At 39.0% G+C, this 20,998-nt stretch overlaps 1 protein-coding gene across 2 annotated transcripts in view; it reads right to left on the reverse strand.

The window, feature by feature from the left end:
* The window catches only part of CYFIP2 (cytoplasmic FMR1 interacting protein 2), a 2,832,302-nt gene that overhangs the window by 580,202 nt on the left and 2,231,102 nt on the right, over nt 1–20,998 (reverse strand). For both annotated transcript variants that reach the window (XM_044069335.1, XM_044069334.1), the window contains one exon: nt 8,068–8,158. In XM_044069335.1, the coding sequence (XP_043925270.1) occupies nt 8,068–8,158 (91 nt within the window). The remainder of the gene's footprint in view (nt 1–8,067; nt 8,159–20,998) is intronic.

Genomic DNA, 20,998 nt, shown 5'->3' on the forward strand with positions numbered 1-20,998 from the left:
GTTAAAAAAATCTTAACTTCAATAGCATGGTATTTTAGTTTAATTAATTGATTTGATTGTAGTGGATGTCTTTGTAAATACTTTGGTTATTTTATTGAATGTTATAACCATTTCTATTTTAATTACTTGTATAAAATTGTTATGATATTTACTTGTATGTTAAAAATAATAAACTTGTTTTAAAAAAAAAAAGGTGGATTAAAGAGGCTAGACAGTCTAAAATCACTCTGTAAACTTCTACTGTTCCCAAATAATAAATGTAGATTTAACTTACATACAAAAGATTTAAGGTCCAATAAAGTGTTAGCTAGATTTGCACATTTAGATGATACAAATGACAGACCTTTAGCAAAAATGTTCAACAAGAGGGAAGGCATGGAAATGTCGGTGAAATTGTAAACCTTAAAATCCTCTGTTGAGTTTTAAAGAATACGAAAATTAAAGTTCTGGACTCCATCATTAGAAGCAGGAATTGAAAAAATGTGATCCATCATCTCCTCTGTTTGTTATATTTCCTCTGCCGTTTGTTGCTGGTAGAGCCGCCCCTCGAGTGTGCTTGGCCATCCCTCCTGTTTGAATGAAAATCCTGGCTTACTGGTTGGTTAGCTGAGTGCTGACGCTCCAGTATTCTCTCGCTACATCTAACAGGAGGGGTGTTGTCATCAGCATGAATATTCATGATGTTGGTGGCAGTGGGAGGAGTAGCAGAGTCTGATACCACCCCAACGTCTAAGTCATTGGATGAACTTGGTTGTTCTGATAAATGAATACTGCCAGTTTGTGAGGTGGGAGGTGGAGGATAGGCAGTACCATTGATATAATCCCTCCTATACTGAGTGACTCCAATAAGTCCAGGTATGCAGTGTGCTTCTCCTGTTTAATGGTGGGTGACCTATAGCTAGCAATGATGTGCTAGGGTATTTTGTCTATAGTTATTTGGACCTGGAAAAGCACAAGATTGTCATACTGTTTTACCAGTCTTGAGGTGTATTTGGATTTAATGAAGATGGATACACCTCCACCTTTGGTTCTTTCAAGCTCGTTTTGAAGTTTGAAAGGTGTGAAAGGCACTGTAGCCTTGTACCACTTGGGTGCTCCAAGTGGCATTGGACCATGTCTCAGTGACTACACAGATGTCAGCATCTTCCAAGGTGAGAAGTGCTTCCAGGGAGTGTGGTTTATTGTTTAGCCTCCTAGCATTAAGCAGCATAACCATGAGTTTGTCTCTTTAGTGGATTTCTGTATGTCAGAAGTTTTGTTGTTTTGACATTGCCTAAAAAAGTCACTATGGCAAAGGCAAACATCTTTGTCAGTATCTAAAAGCCTTGAGGAGACACATAAAAGTCATCTCTGGCAAAGTAATGTGGTCTGTCGACCATGTCTTCCCAGGTTGTCAGGTACTGGATCCCCCTGGGCCTGGAGAGATACCCGAAGCTAAGCCAATTATTGAAATCAATCATTTTTTGTCTGCATTGTGGCATCATTCTAGGTGAAGGTAGAATGTTGCTTAGGGCTAGGGACATACCTGTCTGGGACACATAATCTGAGAGTTCAGTCATATCTCTCTTCAAATAGTCCAGACAGGTATGTCTCAAGTCATTCACTCCAACATGTACTGTGACAGAGTCACAACGGTAATTGCTGCTCAGTGACTTGAGTGTGTCCATGATTTGATGGATTCAGGCAATGTGAGAGGCAGCTGACCATGACCCTCTCCTTGTCCAACCTGGAGAGGGCGACATATGTGTGTCTCACTATTGAGTCGCCTATGACTAGGACATTAGGTTTTGAGGTGTTTTGTCTTAGGGGCTTAATTGTTGAGACACTGATATGCGTGTTGTTATGTGTAGTGGTGGATTCTGTTGGTGTACCAGTTTATGTAGGCTGTTTGTGCTTGGGAAGTCTCTGGTCTTTAGGTAGGCTCTTAGTGAGTACCTCCTCATATGTGGGTTTATGTGTCTTGGCCTTAACTTGTGCGAATGTAGAATTGTTTGCTGACAACCTGTTCGATGTCTGTTTACTGTTATGTGAGAGGACTAATTCTAGTTTCATGGTACAGTTACTTCTCTCACACACTGCATTTGCTTGCTTTAGGATCAAGTGCTTGTCAGTACACATGAGGCAAATGCTACCTTGCCTCAGGATACCCATGTCAATCAGGCTGGCTGAAGAAATGTTGGGAAACTGACTATCCATAGTAGCAGGTAATTCTTAAGTACGAATTTCTGAGATGCAAGTTAGATCAGTTATTGCTCTGGGATTAACAAGGGGACTTATTCTATAGAAGGTCAGGGATGGAAAGTGGGGTGATGCTGCTCAGTACTCAGCTGAGTTGCCTGCAGTGCAGAAGTGTGGAGCTGCACTGCCCGCAGAGCAATCAGGAATCTAGGGGGGTTTCACTGACTGATGTCTAGGAAGAAGTTGTTTCTAAATGTTTGTACAAGGTACTGCTAACCTCTGTTGTGTGGTGGACAGCTACACAGAAACATAAGGTTTATATACAGTTGAAATTAAACAGTTTTAAACTACTTTACTAATAGGAAATCACACAATAGGTTCATAGGTTCATAGGTAAGTACTAGGCTATTGGCCCTAGGGCCTATATAAGCCTAGCCAAAAAGATACACTGGCTTTTGCCACCCAAGAAAATTATTTTCCTGTGCCCCTGTCGAGCAAAGTCACAGAAGTGATCCCTAGGTTGAATTTCCTATCTCCCATCCAATCATCAAGATATTTCTTGAAGAGTGCTAATGAGGAGCTTTGTTTGATATAAAAAGGTAGTTTGTTCTAGAGTATGGGAAGTCTGTGGGACAGGAATCTATACCTCCAGCATGTTCTGTTTATTGTGGTGATGAGGTTTAGGTCCCTAGAGCGTGTAGCTCTGAGGGATTGGGATTTCTTTAAGTGGAACATGTCCAACAGCTCTGGGTTTGACATAGCTTTGTATGTTAGGCAGAGATCGTCTCTGAGTAGGCAATATGCGATAGAGTAAAGCTAGAGATTTTTTAGATGGTCTGCATAGGACATCTATTTGAGGCCAGTAATCCTCTTTGTGAGGTATTTCTGCGGCCTTTCTAGTTGTTGTAGATGCCTTGTGAGGTACATACCAAAAGGGGCATTGTACTCTATAATGGGTCTAATAAGTGACGAGTAGATGGGAAAAATGACCTCTTTTTTCCTGGATGAGAAACCTTTTGTGATGAGGTGTGCCATGCAGAAGTATTTCCTGACTACTGTGGCAATGTGATTATCAAAGGAGAGACTATTGTCCACCTGTGTCCCAAGGTCTCTTATCACACTTTTGGTGTTAAGTAGACTACCACCTATGTGGTAGTTCATGGGTACAGAGTTTTTACCAAAAGGGATGACAATGGCATTGAACTTGAGGCCATGGCTTTGACACCAGGCATCTGTCTCAGTGAGGCCCTTTTTTAGGATGTCCACATCATTAGGAGTTTTGATTATGGCTCCTAGTTTGCAGTCATCTGTGAACTTTATTAGACAAAGACCTTCTGTGTTAGCCTGTACTTCTGAGAAGTAGATGCCAAACAGGAGAGGACTCAGGACTGAACCATGTGGTATTCCACTTGTCACTGGTCTGAAGTCGGATTTGAAGTCTGCTACTTTCACATTGTGGGTTTTGTCAATGAGCCAGTTGGCAATCCATCTTGTGACATAGGGATTTATACCTAGTTTAGAGAGTTTATCTATAATTCCAGAGAGGATGGTGTCGAAAGCCTTGGCGAGATCTAGATAAGCTGTGTGAACCACCTTACCCTCATCTACGGCTTTGATGACCGTTTCAAAGAAGTATATCAGGTTTAGGAGACATGATCTGCCTTTTACAAACCTGAACTGGGTGGGGTCCAGACTTTGTAGATTACTAATGTCATTGTTTATAAGTTCCACAATGATACGTTCGATAGCCTTGCCGACTAAGCTCGTCAGGCTAATGGGGCAGTAGTTCCTGGGGTCCGTGGTGGCTCCCCTTTTGTGGAGTGGGATATCAGTCACTGTGTGCCATTCAGTGGGCACAAAGCCTGAGGTGAAGCTATGATTGAACATGGTACTTAGGTGGGGTGCAAGTTTGTTTTGCAGTTTGTGTAGAACGCAACCTGGGATGTTGTCAGGTCCCATGGATGCTGTGTTCTTGGCTTTGGAAAGTATGTTTTTTACCTGGCAACCGTGATTACAGGAACTTTGTTTTCTTCCGGTATAGAGATGGGCCCTTTAGGTGGTGAGAGGGGGGGGTAAAGTTAGCACTGAACCTATCTGCCAGGATGTTGGCAATATCAGTTGGCTCTGTATATTTAATGCCATTGTGCTGTAACTCAGAGCAGACCTGAGTGTTGCCATTGAGATTCTTGACATAGCTATAGAATGTTTGTGGTTGTCTTTAGAATCAGTGCCGATTTTGTTTTCGGAACTAGCTTTGGAGGACTTTCTGAGGGATATCAGCTTTTTACTGAGACTGACCAGGGAGTTCTTCCAATCGTGGGATTTTACCTTTTTTTGCAACAGTTTCTTTCTTCTGTTGTAGAGTTTGTTTATGGCAGGAGACCACCAGATTGACTTCTTTTTTTTTGGAGGATTGCATCTTGGTTCTGTTAGGGATTGCACGATCCAAGCACTCGTGTAAGTGCTTATAAAGTGGAGAAATTTTTTATGGTGGTTTCCCTAATGGGGGGTGGGGGTGGGATGTGGATGTCGAAGGTGATTAGCTTGTGGTCAGATCTAATCAACGAGAAATTGACCTCTGGCGTGGAACATTGGTTGCCCATGTTGGTAATGACCAGGTCTAGGATATTGCTGTTCCTGGTGGGGGTGTGGACAAGTTGATCCAAGGCATTGTAATTTATAAATTCCAGAAAACATTGAGCAAACGAGTTGGTACATGAGTAGTTTTCTCAGTTAATGGTGGGGTAGTTGAAATCGCCCATTATTAGGGTGTTCTGTTGTACCCTAATATTTTTCAGTGTATCAAGAAATGAGGAGTGGGAATCCTGGAGCATGGTGGGGGATCTGTAGCAAGCTATAATTTAGACTGCTGTCTTGCCCAGAGTTAGTTGCACTTGGATAATCTCAGATGCATTATGCTGAGCAACTAGCCTGGAGGTGTGGATATCTTTAACGAATATGGACATCCCTCTGCCTTTAGTGTTTCAGTCCAGGTTAGGTGGCCAAAAGATGTGGTAAGAAATATAGCCTGGTAATGCAAGAGTGCTCTCTGGAGTCTTGAACCAGGTCTCTGTCACTGCACAGATGTCGATGTGTCCATTTTAAGGAGTGCCTCGAGTGAGTACATTTTGAGGTTGAGACTTCTAGTATTGAGTAGCATTACCCTCAGATTTTGCTTGCTTGTTCCTGTTACGGTGGTAAGTTTGTCCTTTGAACCTTGCCTTAAAAAGGCACTACAGGGGTGGCAAGAGCCTTAGCCATATCCAGAATCCCAAGGGCGACAGGTGCAGGCCATCTCTGGAAAAGCATCGTGGTCTGTCAAGCATGTCATCCCAGGCTGACGATACTGGATCCTCTTAGAATGACACCAGTAGCTTAGCCAATTGTTGAAGTCAATCATTTTGTCCTTATACTGTGGTGCTACTCAGTGCTAGGGTCATACATGACTGGGCTACAAAATTGGAGAGCTCCTCCATGTCTCTTTTCATGTAGTCCAGGGAGGTACATCTCAGGTCATTCACAATAACATGGATGATGACAGAGCCATATTTGTACTTGTTGTGGAGTGACCTGAGTGCGTGCATTATGTAGCAGATCCTGTCACCCAACAGACAGCTGACAGTAACTTTCTCCTTGTTTAGCCTGGTGAGTGGAACATCAGTGTGCCTGAAAATAGCGTCACCTATGACTAGAGTGTTGGGTACATTGTTATGCCTTATGGGCTGTGGTTGAGTGGCACACCGAGTTTGTGGGCTATGTGTCATTTGGGTTGTGTTGGGGGGGGGGTGGAGGTTGCTTGCACTTCTGCTTTGGAGGTCCCTGTTGCCTGGGCAGATTTTTATTGAGAGCATCCGTGAATGTAGGTGTGTGTTTTGTGTTTCTATGTGTGTGTTTTGGTGGTGTAGGTTTTGAGGGACTATGTGATGAGGGTGGTGTTGTGCAAGTGTTTACCCTCTCCTCTTGACTGTTTAGTACGGTCTTGGGTGAAGAGAGCTTTGCTTCCAGTTTGGCTATATAAGTGCATCTCTCACAGGTTGTAGTGTTGGGTGAAAGGAGGAGAGGGTTGTCTGTGTTGTTGTTGTGTCTTTCGGCTTTTCCCAGTTAGGGGTCGCCACAGCGGAACTCCGGTCCGCTAATTATTGGTAGTTGATTTTTACATGCCAAGTTACCAGCCCTGACGCACAACCTTCAATGAAGGTACGCCCATTCACGCATGTCTCTATGCAGAAGACGCTCTAGCTGAGAATCGAACCGAACAGCGTCTTACTGTGAGGCGACAATGCTACCGCAGCACCACCACCGTGGGTAGGAGAGGGGATTGTCTGTGTACATGAGGCAATTGCTGCATTGCCCCAAGATGCCCAGATTCATCAGGTAGACAGGAGAAAACACCAGGAGCTGACCCTCAGACATACCTGGATAGGTGCTTATTTATTAAGTATTAAAACCTGTTTTCCTCTAGACAAGCGGGGAAAGTTGAGTGCTGTAGTAATTTGTAGCTTACTTAGTGCTTACAGTGAGTTCTGAACAAGTGCTGAGCTCAAAGAAACAGATTTGAATGTTAAAACAAAAATAAAACTGGCTATTTGTAAGGGAAAATTTGAAGAACAGACTTTATAGCGCCAGGAATAGTTTAACCCTAGCTAAGCGGCAGGGGTTCAGAAGCTTACAAACAGTCTTGGATACAGCAAATCTGTATCTGGACTAGACTACTTACAGGAAAGGCAGGAAACAAGCTTAGAATTTTTTTTGTAAAGAGGAAAGGGAGTAAGGAGGAGCAGAAGATAACTCAAGGTTAAGAACTAAGTGGGTTGGCCTTCTCAAATGTTCTCCCTGTATTAGGTAGAATGAGGTAATGACACTAAACTGGGAGGAGTGTCCCAGATGAAATCCACAGTAGGGGGCAACTGCAAAGCCACCAAGTAAAAGAACAGGATACCAATAGGAACGGAGGGTGGGAGACAAAAATCAGAACAAACAAACCCAAACAGGTGATTAACAAATGTAGAACATTTCCAGTTAATACCTCACACACAGTAAAACTAGCTAGAAAAGTATATAGCAGACAATAAAAATGCTATAAATAACTCGTAAAACTAAGCAAAAAACAGGATACTTAATGTTATATATCGCAGATCAGGGTTTGCTCAGTGCCCTTCCTCCGATTAGCTCAGTGTGAAATAACAGAAACACTCACAGGTCAACTTCAATGATTGTTCCTCTAGCAATCCTCAGCTCAGAAAAGGCTATATCCACATCTTCAGCCACAAGGGTGCAGAGGAGCCCTTCTTAATGTAAGATGGCTGGATTTGAGTTCAAGTATATGAAAAATAGGCCAGATTTAGCAAGTCTGAATCTAGACTATGCTAACTAAGCAATTTCATATGAATGACTAGATTTATTTTTGCATGACCACATTTTCTCCATGTAGGATTGCCATCTTTTCAGATGATGAAGAGTGGTGTACTTTTAAAGAAACGTGATTCTGCAGCATACATCATATCTACAATCAGTATTAAAGGCTGGGTTTCACTTTATCTTTAAAGTAAAGACTCAACATTATAACATTTTAGATGTGTGTACAATATAAAGGTCTTTTAGTTATAGTATCAGTTTTTTTTGGAAATTAATGGAACGTTAGAAACTATTCACTATCCTAAGATCATAAAACATTTGCCATTTTTCATCTTTTTTTTACAGGACACAGCTGCCTAGCTATGGACTGTCCTGTGAAAAAAATGAACAGCTGGCAACCACATCTTCAAGACAGCTTTAATGTATAAATCTGTCGGAGTAAGCAAGAATCCAGATTTAAATTTAGCTACACATGCAAAGACAATGACTTCATAAATTACCCCCTTCCAGAAAGCATACATTTCTGACACTCACCTGGTGAGCCATACTCATGTCTTGGCAATCGGCAAATTTTTGGCATCACCTCTATTAATGTCTTCACATACTGTAATATGGTGCCTTGAAGCTGTTAAGGAGCAAAGATGAAGTGCAATCATCAGAATTTAGTTAAAAAAATCACGTTTTTAATGCATATCTCAAAGCTGCCAGAAAAAGTGAGGCAATCGTAGAAAAGGTTTCTTTGTTATGAGAAGAATATACAAGATACAATTTAACAAATGATAACTGCTACATTTACAAGGATCTCTGATGGAAGAAATATGGAATTAAAACATCACAAATGTGCCAGAACAAAGGCTCTTATCTGTGGTAGTTTTAGTTACTCATCTAGCAGTCTTTTGGAATACTCTTTTATGCCACTATATTCTGATCAAAGATAGTTACACTTTGAAATGCTGCTGTAATTGTGATTAAATACATTGTTTGGTTATGAACTAATTCTGAACTGATTGAAAAATTGCATGTGTTACTTTCATGTTGTCTGAAAAATGATTATGCTGCCTCAGATCATGATGCTGATAATTAGTAACCTTTACAAAAGAATTTATCCAATTAAATGCAGATTCACAACAATTATAATCTTGAATACTGCTGATGCAGAGGGTTAAGGATGTGACATGTAGTTTTTCTGGTACAGTATTTCATTCCCTCAGCCCTCACTTGCTTACTGTGTGAAGTTAAGCAAGTCACTTAAGCAGACACTGCTCCCAGGTTGCCCCTGAAAAGGAACTGTGTGTTCAGTGGGCCTACCTAGTTAACAAATGGGTATTAACAAAAGTTCAAAACCTGTTTACAACTTATTCAAAAGATTGTATTACACAGTAAACATAAAATCTTCCTTAGGACTAGGAACAGTTTAGATATGTAAGACAATTGTCCTGACAGAATAACATTACAGAGATGTCAGTGCAACATTAAATCATAACACTTGAGTTTAAATAATGTGCAGCCATTACTCTGATCTTTATTAGTGAGACATGGCCAACTTTGGATACAGACTAAAAAAGAAAACAGACTGAAAAGAAGTTGATGTAGGTGCCTCCTATTTAAAAACAGTACTCTAATATTAAACAAATAGCTATATCAGTCATCACTTCTACTGTTGTGCTTAACCACCACTTAACTGGCGAGCACTCCATCAGGGGTAACAGCTCCTCCCTTACCCCTTCTGAGTTCTCCCCTCAAATATAGTATATGGTTTTAATAACACTATTTCCTAACTTCTAATCCTCTTTTCTTTGCCTAGTTAGAAAAGTCAATAAAATACATTACATTTAAATCTAACCTTAACCAGACTGTTTGTAGACTTAATGCTGAATTCATTACCATATACTAAGGCTATTCACTGTTAAAGAACTTACCTTAGTCCCACAGTCACTGACTGGTTTTTACTCATCCCATTTGAAGACAAGGGTCTACCTGCTTTGTTCGCTCTCACTTTGCTTGGGCTCACTCTGTTCTCTACCCTACCCCAATTCCCACCCACCCCATTACAAGTATATTTATTTTTAACTAACCACTCCGATTTCACATGACCAACCTATCAATAGATGATATCTATTAAGTAAACCTTTTCACCTATTAACCTCAGCTTGCATCCTGCTTAACCTTTTATTCACTTGTTCGTTCTACTACTACTAACAATTACTTCACAAACAATTGTCATCCTCTCTTTCAGTCTACCAGCTAGAATCTTATATTTGGAATATCAACTATATCATATACCATGTCTCAAGCCATAAATAAGCATTTCTCAACAACATAAAATGATACCCATTCCATGCCACAATACAAATAAGTTGTTCCCAAGCTGTTCATTTAACTGTTTATTCTCACCTAATCATATCTCCACCCAGCCATGAAAATGCATCCCCTTTCCCACATCAAAAAATGCCAGTAAATTTTGATATATCCCCAGCAATTTTCAACACCACATTCTTTGATCAATTCACCTACAGCATACCTCCACTTAAAGTTTCACCCCATATCTCTTTTAGGTTTCACACAACATTAACTAAATTCCTTAACATTATAGTAAACACAGCATCTCAACTAATAATAAGTAGCGATATCGACCTAAACCCAGGCCCAAAAAACACCCCACTGTCACTTAGTAATACACCTTCACAGCCTCATAGTATTCAAAATCTACCTTGGAAAAGATCAGAACTATTACTTATAAATTTAAACCTTAGCAGTCACGTTAATAAGGTGCAAGAGCTCCATGCCACCCTCTTTCTCTACTCACCAAACATAGCTCTTTTAACAGAAACTTGGCTGAAGCCACACATATATGACAATGAGATTACCCCCCCTGGTTATAATATTCACAGGTTAGACAGAAAAGAAAAAGAGGCAGGGGTAGCCATAGTACTAAAAAACAACCTTACATTGCAACCTCTAAACCAAAACATCCCAAATTTTAATAATGCTGAGATATTATTCACCAAACTAAAAATTAACCCTAATAAACACTTAATAATAGCAGTAATTTATATTCTACCTGGTAATAACCTTGCTACCATACAGCATATCCTCCACTGGACCACATAAACTATTTCTCAAGAAAGAATTATAATGGGAGATTTCAACACAGACTGGATTACTTGCAACTCACAAAGCCCATCAACCATATTAATCTCTATGGCTTTACACAAATCATCCAAAGCCCCACCAGAATAGATAAAAAAATCAAAAAGACAAATCTATCTATCCTTGACTGGATCCTTACCAACAAACCCTCACACTCTCAACACTCTGGTTGTCTCCCTGACAGCCTCAGTGATCACATAACCTTTTTACTTAGACAATGGTGTAACCCTCTTAAACACACCATTTACTGCCAAATCTGTAGCAAGAAAAACTTTAACTCCCAGATTCTGGTATCCACCCTCAACCAATGTAATTGGACTCCTCTAAAAGTCTTGCCACTAGACTCAGCCACTGAATATTTTAACAATACATTCCTCAATATTCTCAACAAATTAGCATTTCCAAGGACAATTCAAGCAAAAGTCGACTATACCCCATGGCTAACTAACTAGAGCGCTTCTTAAATTAACAGACAAGACCTGGGAAATATGGTATAAAAGTAAATATCTACAAAATCGTTCAGCATATCACGTACTTAGAAACATAGCCAAAAATCAAATTAAACAAGATAAAAAAATTACACTAAAATACAACAGGTTCATCAAAAAAAAAAAAACTACAACAATTCTGGTCAACAATCAAAACAATCCTTCATTCTGGGCAAGCATCTATCCCACCTCCCTCAACCTCTAACAACTTTGGCAGAACTGCAGATCAATTTAACAAATACTTCACTGAGATCATCTTATTAGTAACCAAAAATAAATGTACCATTCTGCCAACTACACCGTTCACAGAAAACAAGTACAGCAGCACATTATTCTTCTATCCTGTCCCTACAAATACCATACAAAATTGCTTAAAAAACTAATAACAACAACAATAGCAGTCAACAATCTGCCAGCAGAATATTTAAAGATAGCAACTGATACTATTTCCTATTCTGATTCTATTCTTATCAATAATTTTATCATTGAACACCAAGTACCACAAATCTGGAAAATTTCTCACATAATCCCCATTCACAAAAGAGACAACTCAACTGAACTATCAAATTAAAGACCCATTGCCATTCTATCTCCACATCCTAAAATTCTAGAAAAAAATATTCACTCTCCACTACTGCACTACCTCACTACTAATGGCCTCTTAGCCAATTCTCAACACAGATTCAGACCTGGCCATAGCACAACTTCCCTCTTCAGTTTCACCAATACCATAAATCTGTACAGGAGCAAAGGTAAAATAGTCTCATCTGTATATCTTGATATGCCCAAAGCCTTTGACACAGTCTCCCAACACAAACTCCTATCTGTACTTTCTAACCTAAACCTTAGTTCATCTGCTCTCATTTGGTTCTAAAGCTATCTAATAGGTCATCATCTAGCAGTAAAATGGTTGCAATCCCTCTCTCCTCCACCTCCTGATACATCTGGGGTCCCAAAGGGCTCCATTCTTGGTCCCCTTCTTTTCAATATCTTCACAAATAATCTCAACAATGCTACTTCCCTAGCTTCCTTGATCCAATATGCAGATGACTCTAGACTTATATGTGCTGCCCATATTATTCAACAACTTCAGGACATAACATAAAAGTTCTTCTCTGCAGCAGAAACATGGCTCTCCAACTCACAACTCATACTAAGTCCTACTAAAACCAAATCTATGATCTTCCTACCTAACAGAACAACAGTCCCCTCTCCCAACATTTCTGTTACAGCTTCAAATAATACAGTTATTACACCCATTACCCAGACAAAACTTCTAGGTGTCATTATCGATTATAACATGAGATCTGACCTACACATATCACAATTAAGGAGGTACACAAAAACCTAGGAAACCTGTATAGAAATAAACAATTTCTAATTAATAGTACCAAGATAGCCATTGCAAGAACACATCTTCTCCCCACACTTCTTTATGCATCACCCATACTCACTAATCTAAAAAAAACTGACTTAGGAAAACTGGAAGCATGTTATAATAACATAGTAAAATTTGCCACAGACTCTGTACATAGATCACATCACTGTCAAGCACTAAAAAAATTATCCTGGTTAGAATTTCCTCATCTCATATCCTTCAATCCAGTTGACAGTGGTTCATAAATTACTTACTCAGTCAGAAAAATACCAGTTCTACAAAACATACCTGAGCCCTGTTCCAATAAACGTGTATTACATTCCACCAACAAATTATTATTAAAAGTTACCAACTCTATGAATACTTCATGAGACTCTCTTTATTCTAGTTATGTAGCCAAAATCTGGAACACACACTCTATAAGACCCACAACCAATACTTCTCACTTTGGATGGCACAGTGATGCAGTGGTTGCATTGTTGCCTCACAGCAAGAGGTTCTCCAGTTCGATTCCTGGCTGGGATGCCTTCTGTGCAGAGTTTGCATGTCCTCCCTGAGTTCATGTGGGTTTCCTCCTGGTGCTCCGGTTCCCTCCCATGTTACAAAGACATATGTTTGGAGCACTTCTCCCTGGGCCACCACTGAAAATTGGCTTTGTTCCAAGTCAGACATTCCCAGAAATCAAATGTTAAATAAATAAATTTAAAAAACTGCTCAAAAGCCTTTAGTCTAAGACATGGCTCTGCTCATGTAGCAGTCCAAGTTAAATATTAGTACTCATGATCCATCTCTCTTCTCGGCACAATAAATTTCTTAACAACCAAAGGCTACATCTGCTTTTCTGTAATTCATTTACCCTCTAACTACCTTCCTAATTGCTCCCTTTCTTTCATTCTATACCTATAAAAAATTACAGTTTAAAGAAACATATTTTACATTTTAAGATTTATACTAATAGCTTTCTCTGGCAAATCTTGTTTTGGATTCTTATTGCTTTATTTGTAGTTTATATGTCTCTCTGTACAATTTATCTTCTGCAAGTTAAAAGTGATGTATTTTCTGTATTTATTTACCACTGTATAACTTGTATCACTCATGTCTATGTTAAATGTGTTTGCATGTGCAACTTTTCTCCCCTGGCCTCCACTGAAAATGGATACCTGTCCAGTCAGACTTTCCCAGTAAACAAATGTAAAATAAATAAAATAAATAAAATACTGTGGATTTACCCAAGGTTAGCATGGTTGGATAATGAGAATGAAGCCCGAGTGATTAAACAAAGCCAACTGTCGGTAAATATTCATATACCCACACCCACAAGTCCATTATTGCTATTATACAATGACATTATTTAAGAAAGAACTTGCTTACTTTTCTTAAATAATGTCTTTGTATAATGACACTGTACTGCTCCTCCATGTTGTTTCTACATTCTTCCACGTTTGCTGATGTACTGCACATGCATATGGGACCTACGTTCTCATGCTTGCACAGTACATCAGTGCTGTTGAAAATAAGCAACAGATAAAGGAAGATCTCCATTGCTTTTTTTTTTAACCTATAAAATCTGGACAGTTTACAGGTACAAGAGAGATGGGAGAAATACAAGGAAATTCAGGTATTTTTTTTAGTTTTACAGAACATACATGATTTTCCTTGTATTTGATCTGCTCTCCATACTTACCTCTCAACCTCTTAGCTCAAGAAATGTGGACAAAGACTTCCAAGATGGCTGTACACTGAGTAACAGCTTAATTTCAGCTCTCCCAGTGAGAAAACAATAACTCAGAAAAGCGAGCCAGAGAACTTCTCTTTAATAGGTAAATTTCATTAACTGGCTAGTAAGTCCACTGCCTGGAAGCCAGCAAAAAACAAAAAAAAAAAAAAATTCAGAGAAGCACAGGATATACCATGTGTCTTACTATTAATAATCTTTCTTATAGATTAATCCAAGTTTGCATGTGTGGCTGTCAGTCTGGGATAACTGCTCCTATTAGGAGGGTTATACTTCAATATTTGAAGATGTACATAGTTTTGTGTTTTGGTATTAAGTTAATAGGTTTTAGGGGTGTTCTGGGGATGTGTTTTTTCTGAGAGTTTTCAATAAAACAAAACATTTTGTAAGATGTGATATAAGTTCAAATGGATATAACCAGAAACAACTTTATAAAAGATCAACCTGCCAAAAGTTAGTGTACGCAAGTAACACAAAAGCTTAAACTAGACATTTCAAAAAAAGCTGTTACAGATGACAGGTGGGAATAATAATTTCTTAACACTTTCTATATTAACTTTAAATGCATATGGTCTCACAGATACATACAAAAAAGAAAGAGTAGTGAACCACATTAAAAATGTAGAGTGCAAATAGCTATGTTACAGCACACACATTTGGAAGGAACTGAGCATGTGAATTTGATAAAGAAGGGATTTCAGAATGGTTATTCAGAGGATTATCTGAGACAAAGGAAAAATGGAGTACTTATATTAATTGCAAAAGGCACTCCAATAATGACAGAAGAGGGAAAACAGATAAAAATGGTAGATTTGTAGTACTAAGGGGCTACCGGCAAAGGAGGAAGATTACATTGGCATGTATTGATATTCTACCTAAAACTGCTACAATGGAGTTTAAGAAAATTCTGGGAGAAACAATCAGCTTTCACCTGGGAATATTAATTACAGGTAAGGACTGGAATTTGTAGCAGTAAAGATATACCTGGTGGGCCCAGAAATGAAAATCTAACAAAGGGGGGGGGGGGGTTTGAAGAAGTTGATGAAAATATTTGGTATGGAAGATGTGAATTCAGTGCTAGGAGTTCAGAGTTGTTGCTGTTGTTGTTGTGTCTTTTGGCTTTTCACAGTTAGGGGTCGCCACAGCGGAACTCCGGTCCGCTAATAATTGGCAGTAGATTTTTACTTGCCGAGTTGCCAGCCCTGATGCACAACCTTCAACGAAGGTACGCCCATTCATGCATGTCTCAACACAGAAGACACTCTAGCTGAGAATCGAACAGGACAATGTCTTACTGTGAGGCGATAACGCTACCGCAGCATGACCATCGCGGATGAATTTATGTATTATTCCCCAAGGTATAAAAACTGGGGTAGGCAAGACAGAAATTATATTTCACAGGCACATGTGCACTTAACTGAACGTTTTTAAACACATCTAATCATTATTTTGGATCTTGTACCAATAATAACTAAAATAAAAATACAGGGTAATGAAATAAAAATGAGACACAGACAAAGATCTGTAAGGTTTTGTTTAACAGTATTTTAAAAGGAGGAGAAGCACTGACATCCTGGAAGAAAGCAGTGGTGGCTGTAATGCCTAAATATGGTAAAGACACATCAGATAGAGCTTCATATAGGCGCATTTAAATTCTAAACCATGATTATAAAGTGTTTATGTCTATAATGGCTGAATGGAAAAGGTGATGCCTAAACTGATTGATATGGATCAATGTAGTTGTGTGGAGGGAAGGCAAACATTCAACAACATTAATAGAACAATGATGATCCAGAGGGAAGCAGAATGTAAGAAAATACCTCTGTTCTTGAGTCTTGATGCAGAGAAAGCATGCCACAGAGTAAACTGGGATTATATGAGCAGGGCAATGTAAGCATTTGGATTCCCTGATACAATTATAAGGTTGATTAGGAGGATACATGAGGGATCAGAGGAAAAAATTAAAGTGGGTAGGCTCCTTTCTGATAAGTTCTGTTTGAGGAGAGGAACAAGGCAGGGGTGTCCTCTTTCCCCTTAGTTATTTGCATTATATTTTGAACAACTGGCAAAGAAAATAAGGGATTGAGAAATTTAAGGATATAATTGGTATGGCAATTAAGAAAAGCTAGCTTATTTGCAAATGATGTTATTTTATACCTGATAAAAGAAGAAAAGGACATTTTAGTGTTGCAGAACATTTTGAGACAGCTTCAAGCCATTTCTAGATACAAAATTAATGAAGATAAAACAAAGGCAACAATTATAAACTATGCACCCACACATGCATTGGTTCATATTTATGGGGACTTAATAAAACAAAGTACTAAGGAGCATGGATTGAAAAGACTCTGTTATGGCAGCTAAGGATATGGGGGAAGAGACTAAACAAAAGATAATACAAAAACTGAGAAACTGGGAGCTCACTTTTATGGATATGATTAGCACGATACAAGCAATTTAAATGCTTTTAGTCCCTTTAGTTTTATACACAGGTCAGGCATATTTTATCAACAAGAGGAGAAGTTGTGGAGAGCAATTAATAAAGAGTTGAAAGATTTTATCTGGGAGGAAAAGATGGTGAGAGTCAAGTGGGATAAGCTGATCCTTCCAATAGACTAAGGTGGTTTGGGATTACCTGATTTGAAAGCATGTTTCAGAGCAGCCACAGTTATGGCTCCTATACGTAGCACAAGCACAAAGCTGTAATTCAAAATGGAAAGGGATGATGATGAAAAGGGGAGGGGAGAAGCTCAAGAAACACGGAGAGACCGAGACTTTGGATGCATATCCTTAAGGAGAATATCATTAACCATGCAGAATACTATATTCATAAAGTAGCAGAAAGTATTTTAAGAACTAAGCCAACACAGGAATGGAGAAAGGTTTTGTAACACGGATGACTGCAATTAAGGATATAGACAACAGGCAAGAGGGGTCTGGAATTTACTGGAAAAAATGGGCAAAGGAACCAATGTATTGGGAGCAAATAATTAGAGAGGGAAAGGTGACAGAATGGGAAGAGGGCAAGAGCCTATTTGGACTGCAGGCTAGAGATTGCCTTCCCAATCAAGGACTGATATCACAGTATAGGCAAACAGAAAGAAACAGGGGGATCCTAACTGAAAGACCAGCACTGGTAGAGTTTTTAGTAGAATTTAGAACAGAAACTGCTGCTAAAAAAGGTATAAATGGTACGGATCTACATTAGAACATCAAATGTTCTAAATAGCGAACGCTCACATGAGCGAAAATGCAGAAACTCAAAAACATTACTGTGGGGGGCTGCACCTCCCCCACCCCCCGCTAAATATATATTCCAACTCCAAGACCACACTACATTGAGGAAATGGCAAATATTCCAATCTTCACTGTACTGCGCTAAAAAAACTTCGATGTTCCAATATAGACCCAATGGTACAGCATATAAAATATTGCATGATAACTATAACAATCAATCAGAGAAGGTTAGAAAGGATTGGGAAGAGAGATTGGATAAGCAATTCACAAATAAACAATGGGGGATATATGTATGACTCCCAAATATGCAACAAAGTCTAGAAGATTTAGGATCTTTGCTTGGAAGTGTTTATATAGGTATTTTTATACTCCAAGGAGACTCTAAAGAATTTTTCCTCAGGTACACAGCAAATGCTGGAGGTGTGATGGGGAAGAAAGAGGTAGTTGGAAACATATTTTTTAGAGTGTAATGAGTTGGCAGACTTTAAGAATTCCCTGCAGACTACTCTATCAGAAGTACTGGGTGAACAAATTAGTGGTATAACTAAGGAAATTATTTTTTGAGCTATGATACAGAATAAGAATTGCCTAGACTTAGTAAGGCCCTTCTGAGTCTAATTATGGTGACTGGCAAAAAAGCAGTTACTAGAAAATGGAAATCAAAGTCTAAACCAACTATACTAGAAGTGGTGAATATAGTAACAGAAATAAAACAACTGGAAATTAGATCTTTAGGAAAGGGTAGGGGCATATTATATAGAAACAAATGTGACTCATGGAACAATACATGCAGAATAACATTTTAGAGGAGGAATGAGGTTTAAAAGAAAGCAGGATTTGAATGAGATATGTAATGTTTGACTGACAATGACTTGATAGATTATAAGTGATGTATAATGTTTGCAAGTAAAATATGTCAATGTTATTTGTTTTCATTTACATACATGTATGATTGCCTGTGTCATAAGTGATAATTTAATAAAGATATTTCTTGTTTTTTTAAAAAAACAGAAATGTGGACAAAGCCTTAAATAATGGGGACAACTGCCCCCAAATAGGAATTGATTGTAAATGTTGCTCATGCAAACTCAGAAAGCTGCTAGAATAACAAGATCTGTATTATTGTGCATTGACTGAAGAATATGTCTGAAACTGAAATGTGTGTCATTATTTAGTGACTTCACTCCTCAGTGTTTTGTTGAAAAAAAAACAAATTTTATGAGGAACAGACCCAAAATATGAGGCAAAAATCTAGACTGTGTGTGACAATCTGGACAGTTGAGACATATGCCTCTGTAGCACAGACTAACATAAGAAACTCTGGCCACTCAATGGTATTTCAGCAACTGGACTTTTTCTATTGGTATATACTCGATTTGCAATGGGCATGCAGATTTGGCTGACCAATCAGCATGCGTGTTTGTGAACAGTAATGAACTATCACTGTATAATTATAGTGACCTCATTCAAAGATGGTAAGTCTCTTACAAAAATGTACTACCTTCTTCAGGAAGATCACTGTAACACTAAATCCTTTTTAGAAGATTCCTCAAATGATATTTGGAAAAACATGGGGCCACAGTTACTGAGTTACCATGTATGTCCATGCCGAAATCTGTCTTACCTTTGGAGAATGGTCCCAGCTTGTAATGCATTGTAAATGTGTAGAAATAAGCCCATATGGCAGTTTTCAAAATATCTTGTGTAGCAACATTTCTGAAGTACGCTGATCTCTCTGAATATGTGTCTTAGGCAGGTATGTGCCTTGCACTGAGCAGCATTCTACCTTCATTAAGGCTGATGCCACAGTATGAACAAATGATGACTGACTTCAATAACTGACTTATTTTCTGGTGTCCTTCCAGGTGGATTCAATATTTGTCAGCATGGAAGGATACGATTAAAACACCATGTTACTTTGCAAAGTATGGTCTGCACCTGTTTCTCCTAATCTTACAAATATTGGCTAAAACTTTATCTCCTTAGAGCCTTTTTTAGGCAATGCCAAATTGACAAACCTACCAACATAGCAAATAAAACCCAAAGAAACCTAAAGGTTTCTTCTTTAGGCTCAATGTTAGGAGCCTAAAGAAGAAACTCCACACCCTACAAGCTCTCCTCATTCTGGAGAATATAGGCATCTGTGCCATTGCCAAGATATGGTTTAAATCTGCAGAAGTACTCATGCAGTGCAAGGTTTCAGTGCCTTCCATACATTTAGACCATCAGCTGCACAGACTAGGATAAAAGGTGGGGGGGTCTCAATATATATTGGCAACAAGCATGACTGTACCCTCATTAAACAGGATGATGTTCTGGGGTTTATCCATGTGCAAATGAAAAAAGTCCCATAACATACCCAAGCAAGCTATAGGTTACTCTCTATGTCCTTAGAATCCCATAGCCCATACCCAGACTTACTGCAGCTCACCAATAAACCAAATACCCTATTCATGGTCGACTAACTACCCCTCTATAGACTGGGAAACATACACTGTCTCATACTTGCAATCACAATGATTTCTGGACTTTATTAACACAAGTACCCTTGACCAGATAGTGCTCACACCCACCAGAAACATTCTGGAGCTGGTACTCACCAATATGGGAGAGCACTGCATCCACCCAGTATCACGCCTTCACTGGTGAGGTCTGACCACAAAGCTGCCTCCTTTGAAATAAAAGTCAACTCAGTAACCCCAGCGAACCCTATAACAGTAACTACTCCAAAGCAAACTATGCCCTAATAAGCAATAGTTTATTAAACTTCAATGCCCTTCCCAATCCCGAGTTCACAACCAACTATGTAGAGTTGTTCACAGAGACCCTGTACAACCATGTAAATGGCTGTCTAGAGGTTGCTGTACCTACTAGATGTAAGTCCAAAACAATCTCTGAAAACAAATCACACTGGTGAAATCCTAACCTTAATAGGGTATATAACAAAAGGAAAAAAAAATATTGCTAAAATCAGGAAGAGCAACTCCCATAAATATAGAAGCTCTGTAATTAAACTAAACAGGAAACAAAGAAGGCTAATTAAGTCTAAGGCCAATGACAAGGTCAAGGTAACCTCATAGGTTAAAGAAAACCAAAGGCCTTCTACAGCTATGTCAGAAACCTCAAAGGCAGCACACATCAGTGAGCCAAACTGGTGGTCAGTGGCATCAACTTCAATAAGCAGAATGACATAGCAATAGCAAATTTGATGGCTGACAAATTCAGCTTAAATTCCTCCTCCCCGCCTCCCTCCATGAAATACGTACTAGTATAACCCACCCAACTATTAACAGGAAGCAGGTTCTGGCAGCACTTTCTAAGGCCAAAAACGCAGCCTCAGTGGTCCTGACAATATCCTGGGATGCCTTCTAAATAGCTGGAAATATGATCTATCAGGACCACTTGAGTCACTTTTCAACTATAACATGAAAAAGGAGGACTGCAATGGTTATCACATTTCACAAGGGTGGAACACAA

The sequence above is a fragment of the Protopterus annectens genome, chromosome 4.part0, assembly GCF_019279795.1.
Source record: "Protopterus annectens isolate FY-2018-M chromosome 4.part0, PAN1.0, whole genome shotgun sequence".
Taxonomy (NCBI): Eukaryota; Metazoa; Chordata; order Ceratodontiformes; family Protopteridae; genus Protopterus; species Protopterus annectens.